Genomic DNA, 15,869 nt, shown 5'->3' with positions numbered 1-15,869 from the left:
TCGTTAAAAGAGAAGGGGGGGGGGGAGGAGGAAAAAAAAGAAACTGGTGCAGGTTTAAGGCTAGAAAAGGAAAGATGAGCCCAGAGAATAAGCCTTGGATAGCAAACACCACATGCCTATTTGAAGTAGGGGTGTCAATGGGCCAGTTGGGTTGGACCAGCCCTAACCCGAACCCCACCCTAGGGACCTAAACCTAAACCCAAACCCTACCCAACCCTATCAGGGTTTAAGATTCCCCAACCTAAACCCTACCCTGCCAGGGTTCTTCAAAGCCTGACTTGCACTGATTTCCCTTATAGGCACATAGGGTTGGGTACTTGGGTAGAGCAGGGTTAGACCTGATTTACCCTGACCCTAACCATAATTTTATGCTTTCCTTGCTGATTCAACACAATACCTACATGATGTGATTTACTGAAAATAAAACAGCAAGAATACTCTCCAGCAGTAATTATTTTTTACCTGAGAATTAACAACTGATACATCATTTAGAGAAGAATGAGAGATCATTACTGAAAACAATTTTTAAACTTCCCATCTTTCAACTCAATGAATTGTTTGATTATGAGATTTAACCTTCCAATCCATTGGTTTTTCCCCTAAAATCTCCTTACCTTCTATAAAATTATTGTGGAGTCATCAAAAGAAATCTTAGCTAAGATCTCCCTTACTAACTTGTATTGTATTACATTCACCAAAAAAAAAAAAAACTTGTACTGTATTACAGCATTACAACCTTGCATAGTTGATTGAAAAGGTGAAGGTTTAAGATCTCACAATTATCTTCAATAGCAGTTGAAGTTTTGGAGTGATGGAGTTGAAGAGAATGATAATATTGAAGTGGGAATACGTTTAGGTCTTTAGGGTTAGTGGGATACTCGGTAATTTAGTTATTCAAACTCAATTTATATCTAATTAATAAACACTGGATCGAGTAGAGCTGGGCCAGGTTGGCCCAAGGGCAAATCCCGAATCCAACCCAATCCTTCCACGGCTAGTGAATTTGTAACCTACACCCGCCCTTCAGGTTGAAAAATCAGGCTGGGCTTGAGTTGGGCTCCAGGCGAGTCTGGGCTGCTTCAGGCAGATAGGGTTTTATTGACACCCCCAATTTGAAGAGATCTGGTGACTTTGATCTTAAGAAAGTGAACAGACAGAACATAAGCTACCAGCCACCTCAAATGACAGGGAAGAGGCATCATTAAACCACAGCAAGCAGCTTATTCTCTAACATGTTAAATCTAGCCATCGTGCAACCATCATTAGGACCAACTCATCTCATCTTAAATAAATGGATATAAAAAGGGCAACAAACCCATAAGCAGTGCAAATGTTAAGCAGCATGGTAATACAAGTGTCATACTGGATCAGAATCTACTGTGCTTTAGTAAACATTTACACATGTATAATGCAACTCAATCTATATGTAAGATCACTCATTAATAACTAAATTTTTTTTCTTACTTGAGAGATATCATCTTCCCCAACGACACCGAAGGGTACGATTTTTGTCCCAAATCTAGCAGCCATCCTGACAAATTCTGAGCGTTCCGGCCAAAATAACTTGTACTCTTCACCCTGGAAATTTGAAGAACAGCTAACCAAAAATTATTTTCATGTTAAAACAAAATGGAATTTAAGTGTGAATAAATAATTAAATAGTACTAGTGTTTTACATTAGATACATCAGCAGTCTAGACTGCCTGATTAAAACTATTAGTAAATATAATCTTGTCAGTTTGGAATGCCAGAAGCTGAGGTGGCTGCTCAAACTGCATCTCTTGTTTCTTGGCATCAATTTTTTGCCTCAGCTTCAAAGCAACAACCCAGTGCTATGTGGAAAGGGAAGTCACCTTTTCTACTCAAAAAAGATTCAAGAAAATTCAATTATAATAATCTTAAGCAGAAACAACATGTGATCTGGAATTCCCAGCAGATCCTTTAATCCTCAAATAAATCAGATTTCACACCTGGAGAATATTTCACCCAACCTCCTTTTTTAATCCTTGAGTTATTGTCCAATCAATTAATAGTCAATATTTCAATGAAAAAAGAAAAAACTTCTCAGTGATAGGTATCCTCGGAGTTATACCTGTAAGAGGATCAATGCAGCAACATCTTCATCATGAATATTAATTATTCCAATTACTGATTGGTCTGTTTGTTTCTCATTGAGTACTATTTCCTTACTTCTTGATGTACGGCTAACCAATTCCTTGTAACAAAAGGATGCAGAGTGATTTATGAAACTTTAGTGGACAATGGTACCATAAATGTGGATAATCAATCTACAGGATCCTCATTGAATGAGAGGTCTGGAGCCGCCATATCAGTTTATTTATTGTTTCACACCAAACGGAATGTCTCTTCTGGTTCTTTCTTAGACACAGACAATAAAAACATGTTTACTCACTTTGAAGAAAATGGACTTTGATGGTAGTCTGGCTCTGCATTATAAATGCATAACAATGTAAAAATAAACTGAAAGTTCAAATACAATGAAAATTATAAATGTTATCTATAGAAGATGTTATTCTTTCACAATTTTAGATGTAATGAATGAATTCCATGATAAGATGTTAAACAGTTGCCAAAGCACTCTATCATCATTCTGTCCACCAGTAATTAGCTACTATACCGTTACCGAAAAACAAGGGGGACAAAGTTTGCATAAGAGTACATCCAGAATCGAGAAAACAAAGACACTGCTGATTGAGATAAAAATGTGTTGGCACTTTTTCAGATTTGAGGCATCTAGAATATTGAAAGATTGAAAATAGACAAAACAATTTTGTAAGCATATATCAAATTCAGGGGAAGAAATGCATATAATTGCTCTTTATGTACAAAAAGAGAAGTTACACAGAGTCATTCTTAACATAGAAACTAATGAATCAAGACCAAAAAATATTACCTTACGATGAAGAGCTTCACGTACACCTCCAGGGTATAATAGGACATGAGACTTTGTAGACAGAAGTTTGTACAAGTTTGTTGCTGAGACAGGAACAGCACCCATAATTCTATATGTGTCATATGAGGATATGTCTGGCATCATTCCATCAGGTAAGCTCCACATCAATGGATGTGCTATCCCTCGAACATGAATATTTCTTTCAGCCATAATTTTGCATACAAGTGGAGACAATTCCCATCCCAATAACATGTGATAGCCCACAAACAGAACTGGCCCCTCAGATGGAATTCCTGCAAGGCCCCTTACTATTTTTCCATTCTCCAAAGTTGAGAGCATAACAGGGCTAGCAGCTATGTCAAGCCACCTATTTTACACCAGAAAAATGTGGTAACTAGATTAAAGTCAAAGTATTATACAATGACAAAATTCGAGGAATGTAATGCAGAGGCATCCTCCATGTTGGCTCATTATGATTCCAACATAAGCAGGACCTTGGTAAGTTAACTGATGGAGGACCTTGGGGCTCACTCAGAAAAGAAAGGGTATCAGGATCAAAAAAATAATTTAAATGGTAATTAGCATCATTTTGATTGGCCTCCTATTTATTATATTACAAATAGATTAGAAAACTGTTGGCTCTTTGGTCTAGAATAATTCTTAACCAACAGCATTAGATACTGATGCATGCACATGCTCAGGCCATCAAGAGACTGACCGTGTAACATCACATTCTCTCCACATTAATACCAGCAAAAAGAATTAAGTGCTTCTAGTTTTGTTGCACCAAGAGGTTTATATTAAAAAAAATATTCATACTTATTTGAAGTATCCTTTACCTGTATGATTCAGATACTTCCTTGAACTCAGAAGAGGTGAGTGGCACATAGTCTTGCACATGGTCTAGATGTCTCATACGGCGATAAAAGTTAGCACCTTTAATAATAGTAACCAGATCAACACCATCTTCCTGTCTCATGTAGACATAACTATCTTTGTATCAACAGTTTGAAAGTAGAATAGTCAAATGAATCTTACATCTGTAATACAAAAATTGCAACGGCAACAGAGAAGTCATTCTACTTTGAGCAATCTCAGTAGAAATTCTACATTTGTTGGCAGATGCCAAGAGTTAGGGTTGCATACATTTGTGATAAATTTGCGAGACAGTAGATAAAAGTTCACATGAACCACAGAGAAATTAAAGAATCACGAATATTAGAAATGAATTATGATTCAATAATTATTTACAGTAAGCATCTTGATCATGATGTTATCTTATCTTCTGAATAGGTTCAGTTTCTAGGGCTTCAATAGGAATTGTAGTGATCAATCTTTTTTTGTGTCTTTTTTCAACTAGTAGCCGTCGAATATTCCAAAAAGAGATAGTGTTCCAATTACCAGGTTTCTTTTATATTATATGTTGTCAAAGGGCACACTAGTTGTGGTAGATGATAACCATAATAATATTTTCCCATTGCTTGAGAAGCAGGAACACAAATTTTGCATGCTTACTGCATTTGAGGAACATCACATATAATTGTATACCCAATATTTACCATGAAAAGAGTGTGACCGGAGTCCTTGAAGTTACGGATTTGGCAATTAGGCAGTGCATGGCGAAGTCTTTCAGCTTCCTCTTGACTTGGTAGCAACTGATCCCTTCCACTAAAACATTAATACAATAAAAACAAATATCATTTAACAAGACAGACAATATCATGGAAACAAAGTTACAAAGTGACTGAAAAATTTGTCTTCAGATGAACCCAATTTAAAGCAACAAACACTATGAACACTCAATATTCTATGCAATCCACATCCTATGTAAGGAAAATCAAGTGTGGAGGCACAACATAGTGAAATAACAAAGGAAACTGCTTGCCACTCTGTTACATTGTTTCTCTTCTTAGCCACAGCATTGGTATGTTGTGTAACTGGCAGAAACAAAGGATATCATAACAGGCACCAACTTGTAAATTTATGAGAATTGGAATAAGATCTCCGCCTAGATAGCAGATGTTGCCGGCAACCTGAGAATCATGTCTTCCCAATCGCCCGTGCCCCCTGCTCCTCCTCTCTCCTCTCCTGAACCATCAAAACCCACCCAAAAGCCTTGGAATTCCCTTTTCACCAAGAAAATTCCCCTTATGAACAACCTAAACCTTACCTTCATTCCACCTGCATCACTCAACCCTTCCCCTATTGCTCACTGCCCTCAACCTCCACTGCCTCAGGCATTGACCAATGGAAATCTGCCATCATTGGCCATTTCCTTGGACCCATCCCTCCCCTCAACATTATCAAATCATCTCTAGCCAAGCAATGGAAAGCTATCGGACTCATGGACATTTACTTGTTGGAGTCTGGTATCTTCCTGTTCAATTTCTCTTCTCCGAACTGCCAAACCCGAGCTCTGGATGGTTCTCCCTGGTCCATGGGCAAGTCCCAGATCTTCACTAAACCTTAGTCACCATCCTCTCCTCTCCGCAATGTCGACTTCAATTCTATTCCCCTGTGGATCAATCTCCCAGGCCTCCCTCTTGAATTCTGGAATTGTGACTGCCTCAGTCATATTGGCTCTGCTCTTGGCATCCCCCTTCGCACTGACTTGCCAACACTCAAAATGGAAAGACTTTCTTACGCTCGCTTGTGTGTGGACTTCCCTGCTTCTAAGCCTATAACTGCTACTGTCTCAATAGCTGACAATAATGGTTTGAAATACGATCAGATTATAGCCTATGACTGGGTTCCACTCTAGTGCAACCTCTGCTCATCCTTCGGTCATGAAGAAACTTCTTGTTCATCATTTGCTCAAGCTCCTGCCAGGTCTAACATCCTTAAACAAAGTGAAGACTCTCAGCCTCTCTCTGCAACTCTACCAAACATCGCCCACTCTCCAACCTAGAAGATGGCCCTGGTCGACAAGCCCCCTCAATCAACAATCGATTTCCTTGAAAGAGTCACTATTCTGAAAAGCACTCCATTTGCTGCCACCACCACCGCTACCAGCAGAATTGGAGACCAAAAGAAGCTCCTTGCAAATACCTACCGGAGAAATAGAAGAAAATCAATCCTCTCTTCGCCAGCGATTAGCTCTTCTTCCCAGAACTCAATAGATGTCTCAAAGGCTGCCATCGCCTGCAACTCTGCCAGCACAGACCTGATTTCTGCCACTCAGAAAGGTTCCTTTGCCACCGTTGACGAATCAAAAAGCTCTTCCAACGTGATTGCTGCTCCCAAAGCTTCTGATGCTTCACTGGTCTCTGATTGATCGATGGAAATGGCAAGACCTGAAACTTTATCCAATCTCCCTGCCACTCTCGTTGCCTCTCCCTCATCTACAGCCTCTGCGATGGCTTCCGTAACCCTGAAACTTCAAAACCAATGCTCTGCAACCCCCATTGTCATCGAGCACATTTTACCCCATCACCCTCCCACTGCTATTACCCTTTTACCCCTCCCCTCTATCTTATCCTCTAACCTTCAACCCAAATCTCACCCTCGTAAGCCCAAGCCCAATCCCACTTCTTATAACCCAACCCCCAAACCCTTACCTAAGCCCAACTCCCTTGGGGGAAAACCTCTAATCACCTATGGGCCTTCCACTTCCAACCCTCTTGGGCCTTCTAAACATTCCAAACCCACCAAATCTCTTATAACTCCCTCCAAAGCCCGCAGCTCTACCACTAGCCCCTTAAACCAGCCCACTCCCCAAGGATCCGACCTCCATAACCCCGTGCCTGATGCCCTCCATACCCAAATCAATTCCCCCACTTCCAAGCCCACCACCAACATCCCTAAAACCCAACCCAATATCAACGCTTTTATCCTTTGCCCCTCACCCAACACCCCCTCAACCCATAGTCCAATCTTCAAAACCACCCTTCCCACCACACTTGACACCGATTCCCCATCTAACCACTACATCCTCAACTCTCCCCTTATCCACAATACCCCTTTCAGAGCCTTAATACTCTACCTCTAACTCATCCATTGACCCTGATATCTTTGAAACTCCCTCACCCCTCAACTCCCCCCTGTGTGAGAACCCTCTTCTTTTCCCTTCCCCCTCCCCCATCCCCAATAGCAAAATTGTTGCCCCCTACCCCATTGTTTATAATGTTTGATTTCTTCACTTGGAATGTCAGGGGGCTCAACACCCTTGCAAAACAAATTGATGTTAGAAATACCATCAAAACAGCTAAAGTTTTCTTTTGTGCCCTTCTTGAGACTCATGTCCAAATGGATAATGCCCATCGGATTGCTCAGTCTATTGCCCCCTCTTGGTCTTTTATCTCAAACTTTTCTCCCTTTATTAGTGGTCATATCTGGATTATTTGGGACCCCTCGAGATTCCAAATCTCCCTTCTTAGGTCGTCTCCTCAGCTCATGCATTTAGTATCCTAGATAACCTCTCCACTCCCTTTCTCCTTTCCGTCATCTACGGTTTCAACCTTGCCACCGATCGTCCCCCCCCGGATGATATCAGAGCCATCTCCTCTGCCTCCCCTGATATCCCCTGAGGTATTGGTGGAGACTTTAACATCGTTAGATTCTCCCACGAGCTAGTCGATGGTGGCTTTTCTCCTGATCTTGCTGCGATGGATGATTTCAATGCCTCATTGATGACTCGGGTATTGCCAACCTCCATTGGTCCGGCCATCCCTTTACTTGGCATAATCATCACTCTGGTTTGGCCAGAATTGCCTCCAAGCTGGATCACTTCCTAGCGAATCCTACTTGGTTCTCCTCCTTCCCATCTTCCCACGCTTCTTTCTCTAATTCCAGCCTCTCTAGTCACTCTCCCTGCTTTGTCCAGCTTTCGCCTCCCAACTCCTCTGGCCCGAAGCCGTTCAAATTCTTTGATATGTGGACTTTTGATCCTTCTTTCCTCCCCACTATTCTAGAAGCTTGGTCTAAGCCGGTCCAATGTCACTCTCTTCCTCTTATCGCATTTTCCTTCAAGCTTCGCAACACTAAGGAAGCCCTTCGATCCTGAAACTCTTCCTCCTTTGGCAATATCTCTTCCAGGATCTCCTCCTATAGATCAAATCTTCAGATCACTCAAACCCTCCTCCAAAATGACCCTTCCAACTCCACCCTGGCTGAGAATGAGAAATCCTTCTCCTCTGAGCTTTCCTCTCTCCTTTCCTCTAAAGAAAGCTTCCTCCGTCCGAAAGCCAGAATCAAATGGCTGGAGCTCGAGGACTCCAAATAATGTAGATACTGAATTTGATTGATCAAAACAGTAGCCAAATAGGACCTTTCACAGGGAATCAAGTTCAAATTTGATGGACTAGGTGAAACAAATTTAATGAAAGGGCTGAACTATATGGTTTATAACGGGCTGATGTATTAATAGGGGCGACTATATAAATCATAACATGTACTGTACCCCGGCTTCCCCGGTGGTCGTTGGTCACCCTCCTCCTTGTCACCGGGTTCTCCGGGAGGTGCTGGCTTTGTTTCTTCTGTTGTGTCTTCCCTCTTCTGTCTCTTTTTGCTTCTGGCTACCTTGGTAACTCCCCCTGCTCCCCCTCCTTTTCTCCTCCCCCCTGTCCTTCTCCCCTCTCCCCCCTCTGCTCCTTTTTTGCTTTTCGCTGCTTGGCTTGTTCTTGTGGCTGGTCTCTCCCCTGTTCCCCCTCCTGGCTCTTTTCCCCTCTGTCCTCCTCCCTGTTGTTTTGGTCTTCTTTGGCTTTGTGGGCTTGCCTTGGGCTTTTCTCTTCCTTGTTTGCTTCTTCGCATCCTCTCCCGCTTGCTTCGTCTCCCGTGGTGTGTTTCGCTCCCCTCGTCGTTTCTCGCTGCCGCTGTCCGGTGCTCTCTGTCGTGGCGTTCTTCCATTTGCGGGGCTGGTTCCGTGTCCGCGTGGTTTTGTGGTCTCCACCTCCTCGTGTGTCTGTTGGTGGTTTGGTTGGGGCTCTCAACATTTGTTCGTGTCTCCATCATCAGTGTGTCCCATGAGCCGTCCTTCTTTGGGTGAGTAATGATGGTACAACACAAGGACTTAAGCTCTCTTGAATGAATCCTTTATGTAGCGACTCATCCACCGTCGTTTGGTCATTGGCTCCGCTGGCGGGTGATAGGTCGGTAGGTTTGATAACACCGAACCCAATACCAAATCGGTCTCGAATATCGCATAAGAGGTAGCTCAATAGGAACTCATCGGAACCACCTCGGAAAATTGGTAACTCTTGGATAAGTGGAGGGAATGTCACCTTAGGCGAGGGGTAACTTCTCTCGTAACAGAACACCCGATACCAATCGGTGGCATGCAGAATATTGTCATAAGAGGTGCTCATTAGGCAACTCATCGAACCACCTTAAGACAATCAAAGTAACTGTTTGTAAGTGGAGGGAATGTCACTTTAGGTGAGGGATAACTTCTCTCGTCGAGCCAATCCAGCCCTGTCTTATGGCTAGTGTGAATGAACTCCTAGTGTTCAAGCTTTACCTTTTGAGAATCACCAACATGCTCATTGAATTTAGGTAACTCCTGATGGGTGGAGGGTGTGGAGCATGAGTGAGGCAACAACTCTAGCCTCCATTGGGCGCCTCTCTTCCTCGTGCTTGTGACTTGTGTGAGTTGGTTGCTCATTGTTGCAACATCCCCATCATTTGTGCCATAGGTCGGTGTCCAATCCGGTTTTACTCCCCGTCATGGCTCCGATACCAAATAATGTAGATAATGAATTTGATTGATCAAACGGTAGCCAATAGGACCTTTCACAGGAATCAAGTTCAAATTTGATGGACTTGGTGAAACAAGTTTAGATGAGAAAGAGGACTGAAACTAGATGGTATTATAACGGGCTGAATAAATATTCAAATAGGGCGAACTATAATGAGAAGTGACAATACAATGTAACATGTAACACCCGGCTTCCCCGCAGGTGGATCGTTGGATCACACCTCCTACCTTGATCAAACACAAGGGTTCTCCAGAGGAGGAATGCTGCAAGCAATTTGATTTCAATTCATGTTGTGTCTTCACCTCTTACATAGTCTCTTTATATAGCATTCTAAAGAGACATACACTAATGGTAACATCCCCCTAGTTACACCACCTACCTATTAATAACTCAACTACACAACACCACTAGTCAAAACAATAATGGAAACATCCACCTACTACCCCCACTACTAGCTCCTTTTATTGACTTTTCAAAGCTAGACTTGGGCTAGTTCAAATATGTGGGCTGGTCTTCTCCCACTGTAATCCAGCCCATGAAACCATGGGCTCATTTCCCCTCTGTCCTAGCCCATGCAACCTGGGTTGTTTTGGATCATATCTTTAGGCTTTGATGGGCTTGACCATTGGGCTTTTCTCTTCCTTGTATATGTTGTCAATTCTGCATCACCAATTCTGCCTACTTCCACCGATCTCTTAAGGCCCGTAATAACATCAATTCCATCCCCTCCCTCATCATTAATAATGGTACTTGCATTTCCGATCCCAAGTATCAAGGCCGAGATTGTCTCCTTCTTCTCCAACCTAACGTCTCCTCCCTCTCTCCCGCCACGCACCCCCCTTCCCACCAACCTCATTAATAAAGTCATTGATCCTTCTCTCATCTACTCTCTCAACACTATCCCTTCCACAGAAGAAATCCTTCTTGCCATCCGCTCCCAACAACCCCAACAAGGCCCCGGTCCTGATGGTTTCAGTATGGGCTTCTTCCTTGCCTCTTGGGATTTCATTAAAAGCGATCTAGTCCATGCCATCTACAGCTTCTTCTTCAACCCCTCCAAACTCTCCTCCATCAATCAAACCTTCATCTGTCTCATCCCCAAAAAGCAAGGAGCCTCTTCCCTCTCTGATTTCTGCCCCCATCTCCCCATGTAACCTCATCTGCAAATTCATCTCTAAGGTCCTTGGGAATAGGCTCAAAAAGGCTCTCCCTCCCTTGTTAGCCCGAATCAATCGGCCTTCATCTCGGGCTGCAATATTGCGGATAACATTCTTCTTTGCGTGGAGATCGTTCGCGGCTTTGATAGATCAAACCACTCCTCGGCTGCGCTCCTTAAGGTTGATCTCCATAAAGCCTTCGATTCCATTCGCTTGGATTTCATTAGCGATGTCCTCGTTTCCATGGGTTTCCCGGCCCCTTTCATCCACTGGATTGATTCCTGTATCTCCACTCCCCGATTCTCCATCATAGCCAATGGAACCCCGGTTGGCTTCTTCCCTTCCCGTGTTGGCATCCGCCAAGGTTGTCCCCTTTCTCCCTACCTTTTCTCTTTAGCCTTGGAAGTCCTCTCCCGTATCCTTCAATCAAAAACCGATCAATTCCTCATTTCCCCCATTCCCAAGTGCAAATCCATAAATTTTACCCATCTTGTTTTTGCTAACGATCTCATGATCTTCTCTAAAGCGGACCACCTTTCCATATCCTCCATCCTCTCTGCTCTCTCACAATTTGAATCCCTCTCTGGCCTTCGGGTCAATCTCACCAAATCCACCATCTTCCTCTTCGGTATCCCTGAGCAACTTCAAGCATCTCTTCTCCAGCTCTTAGGTTTCTTGTCCGGCTCCTTTCTCGTGGTCTATCTTGGCCTCCCGCTCATTCCCGATCAGTTCACTCGTCACCATTGCCTTCCAATGCTTGACAACATCCGTAGGAAATTGCAACTTTGGAAGAGTAAGCTTCCATCCTTTGTCGGGCGAGTCGTTCTCATCTGCTATGTGCTCTAGTCCTCCTATCTCTATTGGTGCGGAATCTTCTCCATTCCCAAGTCCACCATCCATGCGATGAAATCTTTATTTTGTGCCTTCCTTTGGAAAGGGCAGGAAGCCTCACGCTTCATTCACCCGATCAGTTGGTCCTCCATCTGTCGCCCTACCTCCGAAGGTGGCCTTGGCATCTGCCAGATCACCGATGTTAACTTAGCCTGCCTTCTCAAACTCATCTGGAAAATTGCCTCAAAACATGACTCTATTTGGGTTAGGCGGGTCTACTGTTTTCTTCTCCGGTTGGACTCCTTCTGGACTGTTTCTATGCCCACCAACCCTTCATGGGTTTGGAGGAAAATTCTCCTACTTCGTCCCCGAGCCATCTCGGCTATTTCTACCTCCAACTCTTTTGGTTCCTCCACTTCCTTCTGGCTTGACCTGTGGCATCCAATGGGCATTCTCTTTAACCACTTTGGCCCCCGCATTGTCTATAACACTCGTATCCCCAAATCCACCCCCTTGGCAGCCTTCATTTCTAATGGATTATGGATCCCTGTCCCCCTTCCCATTCTCACAAAAGTTTGGGAATCTCTCCCTACTCTCTCTAGCTCCCCTTGAGACTTCACCATTTGGCTCCTTTTCCCACCAAATCCTTCTCCACCTCATCGGCTTGGAACCTTCTCAGATCCCACAGCCCTAAACCCCCCCGGCCCCATTGGTTTGGTTTAAAAGTCACATTCCCCGTCACTCCCTAACCCTCTGAGAGCCCTTAACCTCACCCTTCCCACCCAATCCTTCCTTATTGGCCGCCACATCCCCGTTAACCCCAACTATATCCTCTATTGGTCCGGTTTGGACTTTGGAGAACCTTGAGCACCTTTTATTTTCTTGCCCTTTCTCCAGATCTATCTGGGGAAAAGCCATTACCTCCATTTGGCCCTGTTCGAGGCGTTCCTATGGGTTTGGGCTAGATTGGTCTTGGATTTTGAGAAACTTTTCAAGTTCTTCCATCTGCGATCGGATCGATAAGCTAGTGTTTTGTGCCTTGATCCACCACCTTTGGTGGGAGCGCAATCTTCGGAAATGGACCTCCAAATCTCGCTCTATAGACAGGATTTGGAATGCCATCTATTTTGATATTTCTTCTAGATTGTTAGCTATTCCCCATCCCCTGTTGATGATACCCCAAGGAACAAGCTTATTGTTGTCTCCTAGGGTCTTAGTTCTTCTTTTTGGTCTTCTTCTTAAAGACCCTGTTCTCTTGCTTTCGTTTCTTTAATATATTTACTTATTCATCCAAAAAAAAAAAGGATATCATAACAAAAAAAGATTTGAAAACGAAGAAGTCACTTTGAATATGATGGTCCAAGCTCAGTTTTCATCCCTGTCGTTATAAGTGAATCATAATTAGTTTACTGATCAGAAGAAGAGGTTATAGCTTTAAAATCCATAACTTCTATAACACTTCCATTTCAGTAAAATTGTGATGCTACATGCTTACTCGCTTTTGCAAGCTCTCATGCATCCACACAAGAGAGAGAGAGATTCCCTTTATGATTACATAACAACAGAAAGGAGAAAAAGCAGTGAGATCATTTATCCATCAGAAGGTGAAACTCTGAGATATTAATGGACAGCAACATCAATGAATTTGATGAAATTTCTTTCTGGTAGACATGTTCTGAGATGTGTTCATGGTAACCCTGGACCTTGGGGAATAAGTGATGTTTAAAGATCTTTATCAATGGTTCACGTTTTTAACCCCATTGGGACAGCGGATCTGAAATACTGCAGAGGCAATGAGACACCACCGATGAATTTGATGAAATTAACATGGATAGATGTAGTCAAGTCAATATACACCCTTATGGAATAAAAGACACTTAAAGATCTGAGGTTGGAACAGGGGATCTGAAAACTGCAGAAGCAGTGAAGCTGGATCTACCCATACTTTCCATAAGCATGGACTCATCTCATCATAGAAGGTCCTCAGCCTCAGCAGTAAAATGGGATGCCACAGATCTTCTAAGTCCCTTATAAGCTAGTGCATGTGGTTTGGAGAGAATATTACACAATCATGAGAGCATATCATTTCTTGACACTGTAGAAATGGACATCCCTGACGAAAAAAGTTTGACTCAAGACTTATCACTTTACAACAATAATACACAGCTACTGAAGAAAAACCACCGAATAGAAAACACCAAAATTTCACTAACCCACGACCCCACGCCCTTCTCCCCCCTTTCTTTTTTTTCTTTTCCCCCCCCGGTTGGCTTTCCTTCCCCGGCGGCGCTCCCTTTGTGCCCTTCTTGTTCCTCCCCCCTTCCCCTCTTTTCCCCCTCTTTCTTTCTTTTCTTCTTGCTGTTTGTTGTCCGGTCTCTTGTCCCCCCTCCCTTTCTTCTGTTCTTCCCTTTCCTTTCCTGGCCTTGCCTTCCTTCCCTTGCGCCCCTTCCGCTTCTGCTCCTCCGTCCGTTGCCCCGTTCTTCCGTGTCCCTTCTCTCCTGCCTTCCTCGTGTTGCTTGTTCTTCCTTTTTCCTTCTTGCCTCTCCCCGGCCCCTTTGTTTGTGCCCGTGGCTCTCGTGTTTCCTTTGGCTTGCTGTTGGCTGTTCCTCTCTTGCTTGTCGCCTTTTGGGCGTTTGTCTTCCTCTGTCTTTGTCTCGTCCCCCTCTTCTTCGTTTGTTTTGTTGGGTCTTTGGGTTTTGCTGGTTTCCCCCTTCCCTTCTTTGGGTCTGTTCTTTTGTTGGGTGTGCCTTGTGGTGCCTTCTGCCGTTTTTTCTTCCTGCCTTGTCTCTTCCTTGCCGCTGTCTTTTGTTTCTCTTTTCTTCATTTCCCTATTTGTCTCCTCCGTGTCCGTGCTCCCCTGTGGTCTTGTGCTGTTGGTCTCCTTGCTTTGCTTGTCCCATCTTCTGCTTTGTTCGCCCCTGCCCGTGGTGCGTTGGTCCTTGGCCTTTTCTTGCTCTTTCTTTCCTTCTCGTCCGGTGGCCTCCTGTTTTCTTCCTTTGTTCCCTGCGTGCATTTTTACTCCGTGCGTCCCCCTTTTGCCGCCGGTGTGTTCCTTTCATTTTTGCCTGGGCTGTTTCGTGTCTCCCGTGTCCGGTGTGCCCTTGGCTCCCCTTGCTTGTCCTTTCTGTCCATCTGCTCGTCTTCTGTATTCCCTTTGCCCCCGTTCTTCCCTTCGGTTCTTCGTTCCCTGTTCCTTGCTTTCTGCTTCCTCTCCCTTCGCTTGCTTCCCTCCTTTTGGTGCCTCGTGGTGTTGGTGGCTGGTGTTTCTTCCGGGCTCTTGGTGGGTTCTTTGGCGTTGGGCGGGGTCTGGGTTTCTTGTGCTTCTTTGTGCCTTTCCTTGGCTGGGGTCGTTCATTCTTCTGGGCCTCTTCGGTTTGTTGGGTTAGTCATGTGTCCTCTTTCTGTTTGTTGGTCTTGCTTGCTTGATTCTGCTTCTTCTTCCTGGTCCCTTTCTTTGCCTCTCCTGCTCTTCGTGGCTCTTCTTTCGTTTGCTTGTTCTGTTGTTCCGTTTGCCGTGGTCGCCGTTTGGTTGTTCCTTTGCTCGGTGACTGTGGTTTTGGGGTGCTCTGTCGTGGTTCTCTTCATATCTTCCATTATTGTGCTCCCCTTGGTGGGTGTGGTGCTTTGTTCTGGTGACATCTGGCTGCCTTTTTGGGGGTGTGCCTTTGCCCTTTTGGTGGGGTATCCTTTCTTTGGTGCTCTGGTCTTTTACCCCGATGTGGTCCATGTTGACTGGCACCCTTCGGCGGTTTTTGTCGTTTTGGTTTGGGTGCTGGGAGGACATCCTTGGACTCTTGTCCTGCTCTCGGGCGCCGTTTATGGATGGTTGGTGGGCTGCTTCCCCTGCTTGGCCTTGTTTGGTGGGAGGCTCTGTTCTCGGGTGGCCTTTTCCGTTCGCTCTCCGTTTGTTGTGGGGTTCCGCGTGCTCTGTATTTCCCTCCCTTTGGTGGGTTGTTTGATTGTAGTCTCGCTTTCGGATCTTCTTTTATCCCTCCTTGGTTTTCCTGGTGGGTTGGGGCCACTACTGGTTTGTTTTGGTGTCCTGGCACGGTGCTCTCTGTGCCCCACCTAGCCCGCCTTGGTTCTGGGCCCCTTCACTTGTGGTGGGTGGCTTCTTTCTTGCTTGGGTGGTCCCTTGTGTTTGCAGCTCCACCTCCTGCTCATCGCTGTTGCCTTGCGGGCGCTGTTACCCTGGGGTGTCCGTCTGTGGTGCCGTTTTTCTTTTTGGTTTGGGCTCCTTGTGCTGTGTTGGCTTGGTGCCTCGGTGTGTCCTCC

General features: G+C 44.5%; 1 protein-coding gene across 2 annotated transcripts in view; it reads right to left on the bottom strand.

The window, feature by feature from the left end:
- LOC149006233 (phytyl ester synthase 2, chloroplastic-like) overlaps positions 1-15,869 on the bottom strand; it is a 35,900-nt gene that overhangs the window by 8,995 nt on the left and 11,036 nt on the right. For both annotated transcript variants that reach the window (XM_089165835.1, XM_089165836.1), the window contains exons 8-11: positions 4,474-4,582; positions 3,754-3,884; positions 2,915-3,281; positions 1,465-1,578 (exon numbers count right to left, since the gene is read on the bottom strand). In XM_089165835.1, the coding sequence (XP_089021961.1) occupies positions 1,465-1,578; positions 2,915-3,281; positions 3,754-3,884; positions 4,474-4,582 (721 nt within the window). The remainder of the gene's footprint in view (positions 1-1,464; positions 1,579-2,914; positions 3,282-3,753; positions 3,885-4,473; positions 4,583-15,869) is intronic.

This window comes from Hakea prostrata, chromosome 8 (genome assembly GCF_041222555.1).
Source record: "Hakea prostrata isolate BN-2017 chromosome 8, UWA_Hpros_2, whole genome shotgun sequence".
Lineage (NCBI taxonomy): Eukaryota > Viridiplantae > Streptophyta > Magnoliopsida > Proteales > Proteaceae > Hakea > Hakea prostrata.
The sequence above is the reverse complement of the archived record's forward strand: the minus strand, read 5'-3'. Positions and strand labels throughout refer to the sequence as shown.